At 39.8% G+C, this 12,800-nt stretch overlaps 2 protein-coding genes across 2 annotated transcripts in view; one reads left to right on the plus strand and one right to left on the minus strand.

Annotated features, from left to right (window-relative positions):
* The window catches only part of ARHGAP6 (Rho GTPase activating protein 6), a 550,852-nt gene that overhangs the window by 319,774 nt on the left and 218,278 nt on the right, over positions 1-12,800 (minus strand). The window lies entirely within an intron of this gene.
* LOC119523753 (vacuolar protein sorting-associated protein 26A) lies at positions 974-2,264 on the plus strand. Its single transcript, XM_037822567.1, has 2 exons — positions 974-1,126; positions 1,207-2,264. The coding sequence occupies exons 1-2, from the start codon at positions 974-976 to the stop codon at positions 2,035-2,037; spliced, it is 984 nt and encodes a 327-aa protein (XP_037678495.1). The 3' UTR covers positions 2,038-2,264.

A 12,800-nucleotide genomic window follows, 5' to 3' on the forward strand; every position in this document is an offset into this window, starting at 1 on the left:
TAAGCCTGCTTGTAATTGTGCCTAAGAGTCTCCCCCTGAGTGCCTCTGTTGCTCAGATGTGGCCCTCTCACTCTAACTAAGCCACCTTGGTGGGTGATCTCACTGTCCTCCTCCCTATGTGGGACATGACTCCCAGGGGTGTAAATCTCCCTGGCAACGCAGGATATGACTCCCAGGGATGAATCTGGACCTGGCATCGTGGGATTGAGAACATCTTCTTGACCAAAAGGGGGATGCAAAATGAAATGAAATAAAGCTTCAGTGGCTGAGAGATTTCTAATGGAGTCGAGAGGTCACTCTGGTGGACATTCTTACACACTATATAGATAACACTTTTTAGGTTTTAATGTATTGGAATAGATAGAAGTAAACACCTGATACTACCAAACTCCAACCCAGTAGCCTTGACTCTTGAAGACGATTGTATAACAATGTAGCTTACAAGGGGTGACAGTGTGATGGTGAAAACCTTGTGATCCCACTCCCTTTACAGTGTATGGATGGATGAGTAGAAAAATGGGGACAAAAACTAAATGAAAAATAGGGTGGGATAGGGGAGTGATTTGGGTGTTATTTTTTATTTTTATTTTTTATTCTTATTCTGATTCTTTCTGGTGTAAGGAAAACGTTCAAAAATAGATTGGGGTGATGAATGCACAACTATATGATGGTACTGTGAACAGTTGATTGTACACCATGGATGACTGTATGGTATGTGAATATATCTCAATAAAACTAAATTTAAAAAAAGTACAATATGGCCTTTGACTGCAAGCCAACGACTTCAGGCAGTGCTCAAGAGTGCTCGACCAAAGACCCTGATATCTGCTCCATTGATGGAAAATAAACAAGAGGAGTGTTCAGAAGTAGAGGGGGTCAAAAATTCCATCTTGGGGGACTGGGAGTTCTCCAGAGGGAAGAGGAGTGAAGTGGGGGGGACGCAGCGGCGGCGGCGGCGGCGGTGGCGCTCACAATGAGTTTTCTTGGAGGCTTTTTTGGTCCCATCTGTGAGATCGATGTTGTCCTTAATGATGGGGACACCAGGAAAATGGCAGAAATGAAAACTGAAGATGGGAAAGTAGAAAAACACTATCTTTTCTATGATGGAGAATCTGTTTCAGGAAAGATTAGCTTTTAAACTAAAATCCTGATTATGCCCTCCAGTGTTGGGAAGGAATAGATAAACTGCATCAGGATTAAAAGCAAGTAAACCTAGCCTTTAAGCAACCTGGAAAGAGGCTAGAGCACCAAGGAATTAGAATTGAATTTGTAGGTCAAATTGAACTTTTCAATGACAAGAGTAACACTCATGAATTTGTAAACCTAGTCAAAGAATTGGCCTTACCTGGAGAACTGACTCAGAGCAGAAGTTACGACTTTGAATTCATGCAAGTTGAAAAACCATATGAATCTTACATTGGTGCCAATGTCCGCTTGAGGTATTTTCTTAAAGTGACAATAGTAAGAAGACTGACAGACTTGGTAAAAGAGTATGATCTTATTGTTCACCAGCTTGCCACCTATCCTGATATTAACAACTCTATTAAAATGGAAGTGGGCATTGAAGATTGTCTACATATAGAATTTGAATATAATAAATCAAAGTACCATTTAAAGGATGTGATTGTTGGAAAAATTTACTTCTTATTAGTAAGAATAAAAATCCAACATATGGAGTTACAACTGATCAAAAAAGAGATCACAGGAATTGGACCCAGTACTACGACAGAAACAGAAACAATTGCCAAATATGAAATAATGGATGGTGCACCAGTAAAAGGTGAATCAATTCCCATAAGACTATTTTTAGCAGGGTATGACCCAACTCCAACAATGAGAGATGTGAACAAAAAATTTTCAGTAAGGTACTTTTTGAATCTAGTCCTTGTTGATGAAGAAGACAGAAGGTACTTCAAGCAGCAGGAGATCATTTTATGGAGAAAAGCACCTGAAAAACTGAGGAAACAGAGAACAAACTTCCACCAGCGATTTGAGTCTCCAGAATCACAGGCATCTGCTGAACAGCCGGAAATGTGAACTATTGAATAAGAGAAAAAAAGAAAAACAAAAATCTCCTGTAACCGTTGAGATTAAGTTCAGCAGATTAAAGATGGTTGCAGCACGTAGGGGGAAAAAGGCCAAAACTCCATTTATAATAGTCTTCCTTTACCTTACAGTGCTGCATATATTTTATGATGTAACTAAATATTCTTCATGTATATACATTTAAAAAAGTGCTTTCTTTGAAACACTGGAACTTTCTTAAGCTGCTTTTTTTTTTTAAACTGCACTTTGATTTGGTGATAAGCACTCAGATATGCCTAAGCATAAACATTAATTTTCCTGTGAGTAGGCTGGTATTTATAATTTTGCTTTCTTTCTGCATAGTGTTGATTATTAATCTTTTTTCTCCCTTTTCATGCTAATGATTACTTCTTATTCTCTACATGCAAATTATTTTATATTCAAATAAAATTAGAAAACTTGATTAGCCCTTATATTGTACAAAGATTTAAAAGAACATCTCATTTTTTTTTAACTAAATTGTTTCTACATAAGTTTGAGAAACACATATGGAGTGTTCTGAGTCTACCATTCCATGGCTTCCTGAATTTGTATCCTCTTAAAAGTTTTCTGTCCTATGAATATTAAATTTTTTTTCAAAGGAAAAAAAAAAATTCCATCTTGGGCAGAGCAGGACTAGTTGGAAGTGGTCTAGACATCACACTCGGGGCTAGGAGATCAAGGCATCAAACTGCTGACCAGGTGAAGACCTCAGAAAGTATGGGACCAGCACCCATGAGGGCAGAGTGTGTGCTCGGGGTGTTCAGAGGTAAGGTTATTACTCTGTGTAGAAGGGACTGTTGGTTGTTCACCCTTCTCTTCTTCCATGGTTTGACAACCCTGCTGTCATCTGGGGAGGGCAAGGGGGCCAATGAAAACATTTTCATTTTCCAGCCTCTCTCTTCCCTAGTTTCTGGCCAGTGAAGAGTGAGCGCCAATGTTGGTGGATTTCTGGGAAGGCTCCTAGCTAATGTCAAGTCCCTTTAAAGAGCCTTCCCAGAATTCCACCAGTACTGCCACTGCCTCTCCTGCCTGTAATGTGATGTGGTCTGTGAAGTGCCCTTGAGGAAGAAGATGGGAGATTTTCTGGGAAGATGGAAAAGGTAGATAGAAGACACCTAGGCGCCAGATAAATGCAGAGCCACCATCCCCACCTGCCTTTAAATGAGAGGCCAATAACCTCCTATTCTTTTTAAGCCCTTGTTATTTGGACTTTTCTGATATACATGGCTAAACCTCATCCTCATTTATTCAGTGTTTATATGTAAAATCAATGCCACCTTGAGAAATAAGAACCATGCCCTCTTTGTAGCTGAAAACAGAACGTGGTACAACTCGCATCCCAAGGGGAATATTTACAAAGCTGATGCTTTACCTCCAGGTAAATAGAAATTATTTACTTGTCTTTATTTTGAAAGAAATTGCTGTGCACTCAACACAAAGATTACTTGCTGAGCTTTTCTTGTTAAGAATTTTAAGCTCGTGTGGTTAATTTCACTGATGGTCTAAAGCACATAGGCATGGAAACTGGAACTAAATCACAGATAAACAAAGAATACGCCTAAGAACATATTAAAAAGCAAAGAAACAGGTGTCCTGATGCTAGAACAAATATTCATAAACTATAATTAGAAGGAAAAAGGCACAGGATGTTCCTACCTGTTTATAAAAATTAACAAACCTCAGCCAAACCCTCCTTCTTTTTCTTATTTCCAGTAATCACCAAGCAAGCTCAAATGCAAAGTTAAAAATTTTTCCAATCTCTTCTTTCACAGTTTTATTCCTCTTTGTATTCACTGCTCGTTTCCTTCAGTATTTCACCAGAAGTTCTGTAAACCTAACTTTTGATAAATTGGTTCTTTTTATTTACCCATCACGGTCCTCATGTAAACAGCAATGGTGACATTTATTGAACAACTTGCCTTTGACTTCTTTCCACTGACCAGACCGACTGATACGAAAGGAATCTGAGTGCCCCTCTCTTCCAGAAATGTCATTCTGCAGATGCAAAGCCATAGGCATGACAGGTGAGCCAGCCTCACTGCCTTCCCCCATTCTACTCATGACAAAGTCAGAACTGGCTTCCATGCCTGAAACAAGCCCTTATCTGACCACACACTTTCACTGCTCACCTGTCACCTTCAAGGCCTTCTCAATTCCATTTGATGCTTCACCACACATCACTCTTCACTACTTTGTGATCTTCAGGCTTTTAATCCTCAAAATTATCCATTCCATTCCATATTTTATAAGTCGGACTGCCTTATTTCCCCCTTTTCTACAGAACTTGGTTCTCTTCCTCTTTATCTCTTTAAACATAAGAATACTGACACCCACTTATTGAGCCAGTTGCTACTGTGTTGACAGGGGCTTTGCATGTGAGATCTAACTTTACCCTCTTGACACTTGTACAAAGTAAGAGCCACAGGGACAAAGGAACCTAGGCTTAGAGAAGCTGATAACTTCTTAATGCTCACACATTTAATATACAGAAGGTCAGGACTTGCCCCCATGCCACTGACTTCCTATGCTATACTCTTCCATTTTTACAACCTAGTCTGTTGCCTTCTTTTCCATTGTCGTTTCTCAACTTACTGTGCCAGTCAGCTTTTGCTGAGTAAGAAGCCATGGCAAGAGGCGGGGCAAGATGGCAGACTGGTGAGCTGTAAGTTTTAGTTACTCCTCCAGGAAAGTAGGTAAAAAGCCAGGAACTGCGTGGAATGGACACCACAGAGCAATCTGTCTTTGGGCATACTTCATACAACACTCATGGGGGCGTGGAACTGCTGAGATCAGCGAAGTCTGTGGGTTTTTGCGGCCGGGGGACCCGCGCCCCTCCCTGCTGGGCTCAGTCCCGGGGGAGGAGGGGCTGTCAGCTCCGGGAAGGAGAAGGGAGAACTGCAGTGGCTGCTCTTATCGGAAACTCATTCTACTGATTCAAACTCCAACCATAGATAGACTGAGATCAGACACCAGAGACTCTGAGAGCAGCCAGCCCAGCAGAGAGGAGACAGGCATAGAAAAAAAACAACACGAAAAACTCCAAAATAAAAGCAGAGGATTTTTGGAGTTCTGGTGAACACAGAAAGGGGAAGGGCGGAGCTCAGGCCTTGAGGCGCATATGCAAATCCCGAAGCAAAGCTGATCTCTCTGCTCTGTGGACCTTTCCTTAATGGCCCTGGTTGCTTTGTCTCTTAGCATTTCAATAACCCATTAGATCTCTGAGGAGGGCCATTTTTTTTTTTAAATCCTTTTTTCTTTTTCTAAAACAATTACTCCAAGAAGCCCAATACAGAAAGCTTCAAAGAATTGCAATTTGGGCACGTCAAGTCAAGAGCAGAACTAAGAGAGCTCTGAGACAAAAGGCAATAATCCAGTGGCTGAGAAAATTCACTAAACAACACAACTTCCCAAGAAAAGGGGGGTGTCCGCTCACAGCCACCATCCTGGTGGACAGGAAACACTCCTGCCCATCGCCAGCCCCATAGCCCAGAGCTGCCCCAGACAACCCAGTGTGACGGAAGTGCTTCAAATAACAGGCACACACCACAAAACTGGGCGTGGACATTAGCCTTCCCTGCAACCCCAGCTGAATGTCCCAGAACTGGGAAGGTGGAGCAGTGTGAATTAACAAAGCCCCATTCAGCCATCATTTGAGCAGACTGGGAGCCTCCCTACACAGCCCAGCAGCCCAGAACTGCCCTGGGGGGACGGCACTCACCTGTGACATAGCACAGTCATCCCTCAACAGAGGACCCGGGGTGCACGGCCTGGAAGAGGGGCCCACTTGCAAGTCTCAGGAGCCAAACGCCAATACCAAGGACTTGTGGGTCAGTGGCAGAGACAAACTGTGGCAGGACTGAACTGAAGGATTAGACTATTGCAGCAGCTTTAAAACTCTAGGATCACCAGGGAGATTTGATTGTTAGGGCCACCCCCCCTCCCCGACTGCCCAGAAACACGCCCCACATACAGGGCAGGCAACACCAACTACACACGCAAGCTTGGTACACCAATTGGGCCCCACAAGACTCACTCCCCCACTCACCACAAAGGCTAAGCAGGGGAGAACTGGCTTGTGGAGAACAGGTGGCTCGTGGACGCCACCTGCTGGTTAGTTAGAGAAAGTGTACTCCACGAAGCTGTAGATCTGATAAATTAGAGATAAGGACTTCAATAGGTCTACAAACCCTAAAAGAACCCTATCAAGTTCAGCAAATGCCACGAGGCCAAAAACAACAGAAAATTATAAAGCATATGAAAAAACCAGACGATATGGATAACCCAAGCCTAAGCACCCAAATCAAAATACCAGAAGAGACACAGCACCTAGAGCAGCTACTCAAAGAACTAAAGATGAACAATGAGACCATAGTACGGGATATGAAGGAAATCAAGAAGACCCTAGAAGAGCATAAAGAAGACATTGCAAGACTAAATAAAAAAATGGATGATCTTATGGAAATTAAAGAAACTGTTGACCAAATTAAAAAGATTCTGGACACTCATAGTACAAGACTAGAGGAAGTTGAACAACGAATCAGTGACCTGGAAGATGACAGAATGGAAAATGAAAGCATAAAAGAAAGAATGGGGAAAAAAATTGAAAAAATCGAAATGGACCTCAGGGATATGATAGATAATATGAAACGTCCGAATATAAGACTCATTGGTGTCCCAGAAGGGGAAGAAAAGGGTAAAGGTCTAGGAAGAGTATTCAAAGAAATTGTTGGGGAAAACTTCCCAAATCTTCTAAACAACATAAATACACAAATCATAAATGCTCAGCGAACTCCAAATAGAATAAATCCAAAAAAACCCACTCCGAGACATATTCTGATCACACTGTCAAACATAGAAGAGAAGGAGCAAGTTCTGAAAGCAGCAAGAGAAAAGCAATTCACCACATACAAAGGAAACAGCATAAGACTAAGTAGTGACTACTCAGCAGCCACCATGGAGGCAAGAAGGCAGTGGCACGATATATTTAAAATTCTGAGTGAGAGGAATTTCCAGCCAAGAATACTTTATCCAGCAAAGCTCTCCTTCAAATTTGAGGGAGAGCTTAAATTTTTCACAGACAAAGAAATGCTGAGAGAATTTGCTAACAAGAGACCTGCCCTACTGGAGATACTAAAGGGAGCCCTACAGACAGAGAAACAAAGACAGGACAGAGAGACTTGGAGAAAGGTTCAGTACTAAAGAGATTCAGTATGGGTACAATAAAGGATATTAATAGAGAGAGGGAAAAATATGGCAAACATAAACCAAAGGATAAGATGGCCGATTCAAGAAATGCCTTCACGGTTTTAACGTTGAATGTAAATGGATTAAACTCCCCAATTAAAAGATATAGATTCGCAGAATGGATCAAAAAAAATGAACCATCAATATGTTGCATACAAGAGACTCATCTTAGACACAGGGACACAAAGAAACTGAAAGTGAAAGGATGGAAAAAAATATTTCATGCAAGCTACAGCCAAAAGAAAGCAGGTGTAGCAATATTAATCTCAGATAAAATAGACTTCAAATGCAGGGATGTTTTGAGAGACAAAGAAGGCCACTACATACTAATAAAAGGGGCAATTCAGCAAGAAGAAATAACAATCGTAAATGTCTACGCACCCAATCAAGGTGCCACAAAATACATGAGAGAAACACTGGCAAAACTAAAGGAAGCAATTGATGTTTCCACAATAATTGTGGGAGACTTCAACACATCACTCTCTCCTATAGATAGATCAACCAGACAGAAGACCAATAAGGAAATTGAAAACCTAAACAATCTGATAAATGAATTAGATTTAGCAGACATATACAGGACATTACATCCCAAATCACCAGGATACACATACTTTTCTAGTGCTCACGGAACTTTCTCCAGAATAGATCATATGCTGGGACATAAAACAAGCCTCAATAAATTTAAAAAGATTGAAATTATTCAAAGCACATTCTCTGACCACAATGGAATACAATTAGAAGTCAATAACCATCAGAGACTTAGAAAATTCACAAATACCTGGAGGTTAAACAACACACTCCTAAACAATCAGTGGGTTAAAGAAGAAATAGCAAGAGAAATTGCTAAATATATAGAGACGAATGAAAATGAGAACACAACATACCAAAACCTATGGGATGCAGCAAAAGCAGTGCTGAGGGGGAAATTTATAGCACTAAACGCATATATTAAAAAGGAAGAAAGAGCCAAAATCAAAGAACTAATGGATCAACTGAAGAAGCTAGAAAATGAACAGCAAACCAATCCTAAACCAAGTACAAGGAAAGAAATAACAAGGATTAAAGCAGAAATAAATGACATAGAGAACAAAAAAACAATAGAGAGGATAAATATCACCAAAAGTTGGTTCTTTGAGAAGATCAACAAGATTGACAAGCCCCTAGCTAGACTGACAAAATCAAAAAGAGAGAAGACCCATATAAACAAAATAATGAATGAAAAAGGTGACATAACTGCAGATCCTGAAGAAATTAAAAAAATTATAAGAGGATATTATGAACAACTGTATGGCAACAAACTGGATAATGTAGAAGAAATGGACAATTTCCTGGAAACATATGAACAACCTAGACTGACCAGAGAAGAAATAGAAGACCTCAACCAACCCATCACAAGCAAAGAGATCCAATCAGTCATCAAAAATCTTCCCACAAATAAATGCCCAGGGCCAGATGGCTTCACAGGGGAATTCTACCAAACTTTCCAGAAAGAACTGACACCAATCTTACTCAAACTCTTTCAAAACATTGAAAAAAATGGAACACTACCTAACTCATTTTATGAAGCTAACATCAATCTAATACCAAAACCAGGCAAAGATGCTACAAAAAAGGAAAACTACAGGCCAATCTCCCTAATGAATATACATGCAAAAATCCTCAACAAAATACTTGCAAATCGAATCCAAAGACACATTAAAAAAATCATACACCATGACCAAGTGGGGTTCATTCCAGGCATGCAAGGATGGTTCAACATAAGAAAAACAATCAATGTATTACAACACATTAAAAACTCGAAAGGGAAAAATCAATTGATCATCTCAATAGATGCTGAAAAAGCATTTGACAAAATCCAACATCCCTTTTTGATAAAAACACTTCAAAAGGTAGGAATTGAAGGAAACTTCCTCAACATGATAAAGAGCATATATGAAAAACCCACAGCCAGCATAGTACTCAATGGTGAGAGACTGAAAGCCTTCCCTCTAAGATCAGGAACAAGACAAGGATGCCCGCTGTCACCACTGTTATTCAACATTGTGCTGGAAGTGCTAGCCAGGGCAATCCGGCAAGACAAAGAAATAAAAGGCATCCAAATTGGAAAAGAAGAAGTAAAACTGTCATTGTTTGCAGATGATATGATCTTATATCTAGAAAACCCTGAGAAATCAACGATACACCTACTAGAGCTAATAAACAAATTTAGCAAAGTAGCGGGATACAAGATTAATGCACATAAGTCAGTAATGTTTCTATATGCTAGAAATGAACAAACTGAAGAGACACTCAAGAAAAAGATACCATTTTCAATAGCAACTAAAAAAATCAAGTACCTAGGAATAAACTTAACCAAAGATGTAAAAGACCTATACAAAGAAAACTACATAACTCTACTAAAAGAAATAGAAGGGGACCTTAAAAGATGGAAAAATATTCCATGTTCATGGATAGGAAGGCTAAATGTCATTAAGATGTCAATTCTACCCAAACTCATCTACAGATTCAATGCAATCCCAATCAAAATTCCAACAACCTACTTTGCAGACTTGGAAAAGCTAGTTATCAAATTTATTTGGAAAGGGAAGATGCCTCGAATTGCTAAAGACACTCTAAAAAAGAAAAACGAAGTGGGAGTACTTACACTCCCTGACTTTGAAGCTTATTATAAAGCCACAGTTGCCAAAACAGCATGGTACTGGCACAAAGATAGACATATAGATCAATGGAATCGAATTGAGAATTCAGAGATAGACCCTCAGATCTATGGCCGACTGATCTTTGATAAGGCCCCCAAAGTCACCGAACTGAGCCATAACGGTCTTTTCAACAAATGGGGCTGGGAGAGTTGGATATCCATATCCAAAAGAATGAAAGAGGACCCCTACCTCACCCCCTACACAAAAATTAACTCAAAATGGACCAAAGATCTCAATATAAAAGAAAGTACCATAAAACTCCTAGAAGATAATGTAGGAAAACATCTTCAAGACCTTGTATTAGGCGGCCACTTCCTAGACTTTACACCCAAAGCACAAGCAACAAAAGAGAAAATAGATAAATGGGAACTCCTCAAGCTTAGAAGTTTCTGCACCTCAAAGGAATTTCTCAAAAAGGTAAAGAGGCAGCCAACTCAATGGGAAAAAGTTTTTGGAAACCATGTATCTGACAAAAGACTGATATCTTGCATATACAAAGAAATCCTACAACTCAATGACAATAGTACAGACAGCCCAATTATAAAATGGGCAAAAGATATGAAAAGACAGTTCTCTGAAGAGGAAATACAAATGGCCAAGAAACACATGAAAAAATGTTCAGCTTCACTAGCTATTAGAGAGATGCAAATTAAGACCACAATGAGATACCATCTAACACCGGTTAGAATGGCTGCCATTAAACAAACAGGAAACTACAAATGCTGGAGGGGATGTGGAGAAATTGGAACTCTTATTCATTGTTGGTGGGACTGTATAATGGTTCAGCCACTCTGGAAGTCAGTCTGGCAGTTCCTTAGAAAACTAGATATTGAGCTACCATTCGATCCAGCGATTGCACTTCTCGGTATATACCCTGAAGATCGGAAAGCAGTGACACGAACAGATATCTGCACGCCAATGTTCATAGCAGCATTATTCACAATTGCCAAGAGATGGAAACAACCCAAATGTCCTTCAACAGATGAGTGGATAAATAAAATGTGGTATATACACACGATGGAATACTACGCGGCAGTAAGAAGGAACGATCTGGTGAAACATATGACAACATGGATGAACCTTGAAGACATAATGCTGAGCGAAATAAGCCAGGCACAAAAAGAGAAATATTATATGCTACCACTAATGTGAACTTTGAAAAATGTAAAACAAATGGTTTATAATGTAGAATGTAGGGGAACTAGCAGTAGAGAGCAATTAAGGAAGGGGGAACAATAATCCAAGAAGAACAGATAAGCTATTTAACGTTCTGGGGATGCCCAGAAATGACTATGGTCTGTTAATTTCTGATGGATGTAGTAGGAACAAGTTCACTGAAATGTTGCTATATTATGTAACTTTCTTGGGGTAAAGTAGGAACATGTTGGAAGTTAAGCAGTTTTCTTAGGTTAGTTGTCTTTTTCTTACTCCCTTGTTATGGTCTCTTTGAAATGTTCTTTTATTTTATGTTTGTTTTCTTTTTAACTTTTTTTTTCATACAGTTGATTTAAAAAAGAAGGGAAAGTTAAAAAAAAAAAAAAAAAAGAAAAAAGACAAACAAGGGAAAAAAAAAAAAAGATGTAGTGCCCCCTTGAGGAGCCTGTGGAGAATGCAGGGGTATTCGCCTACCCCACCTCCATGGTTGCTAACATGACCACAGACATAGGGGAGTGGTGGTTTGATGGGTTGAGCCCTCTACCATAAGTTTTACCCTTCGGAAGACGGTTGCTGCAAAGGAGAGGCTAGGCCTCCCTGTATTTGTGCCTAAGAGTCTCCTCCTGAATGCCTCTTTGTTGCTCAGATGTGGCCCTCTCTCTCTGGCTAAGCCAACTTGAAAGGTGAAATCACTGCCCTCCCCACTACGTGGGATCAGACACCCAGGGAAGTGAATCTCCCTGGCAACGTGGAATATGACTCCCGGGGAGGAATGTAGACCCGGCATCGTGGGATGGAGAACATCTTCTTGATCAAAAGGGGGATGTGAAAGGAAATGAAATAAGCTTCAGTGGCAGAGAGATTCCAAAACGAGCCGAGAGATCACTCTGGTGGGCACTCTTACGCACACTTTAGACAACCCTTTTTAGGTTCTAAAGAATTGGGGTAGCTGGTGGTGGATACCTGAAACTATTAAACTACAACCCAGAACCCATGAATCTCGAAGACAGTTGTATAAAAATGTAGCTTATGAGGGGTGACAATGGGATTGGGAATGCCATAAGGACCAAACTCCACTTTGTCTAGTTTATGGATGGATGTGTAGAAAAGTAGGGGAAGGAAACAAACAGACAAATTACCCAGTGTTCTTTTTTACTTCAATTGCTCTTTTTCACTCTAATTATTATTCTTGTTATTTTTGTGTGTGTGCTAATGAAGGTGTCAGGGATTGATTTAGGTGATGAATGTACAACTATGTAATGGTACTGTAAACAATCGAAAGTACAATTTGTTTTGTATGACTGCGTGGTATGTGAATATATCTCAATAAAATGATGATTAAAAAAAAAAGTAAAGGAAAAGGTTATGACAATAAGAGAGATTACTTGAATAAAGAGAGGAAGCAACTTTTGAGAGAAGAAGGAAAAATTCAGATTGTAGATGTCCCACTTTCTATCTTGTCAAAAAGGAAAAAAAGACATATTTTGTTAAAGTTACAAATAGGCTTAGATTTTTTTTCATAGAAATGCATATTTTACTTTGAGATTTTCTGTTCATTTGAAAAGAGTTCATTAAAATCTCTTTGGCTCACAGTCCAAAATGTTGTCTGTCTGCCAGAATTCCTAGAGTATTCCC

The sequence above is a fragment of the Choloepus didactylus genome, chromosome X, assembly GCF_015220235.1.
Source record: "Choloepus didactylus isolate mChoDid1 chromosome X, mChoDid1.pri, whole genome shotgun sequence".
Lineage (NCBI taxonomy): Eukaryota > Metazoa > Chordata > Mammalia > Pilosa > Megalonychidae > Choloepus > Choloepus didactylus.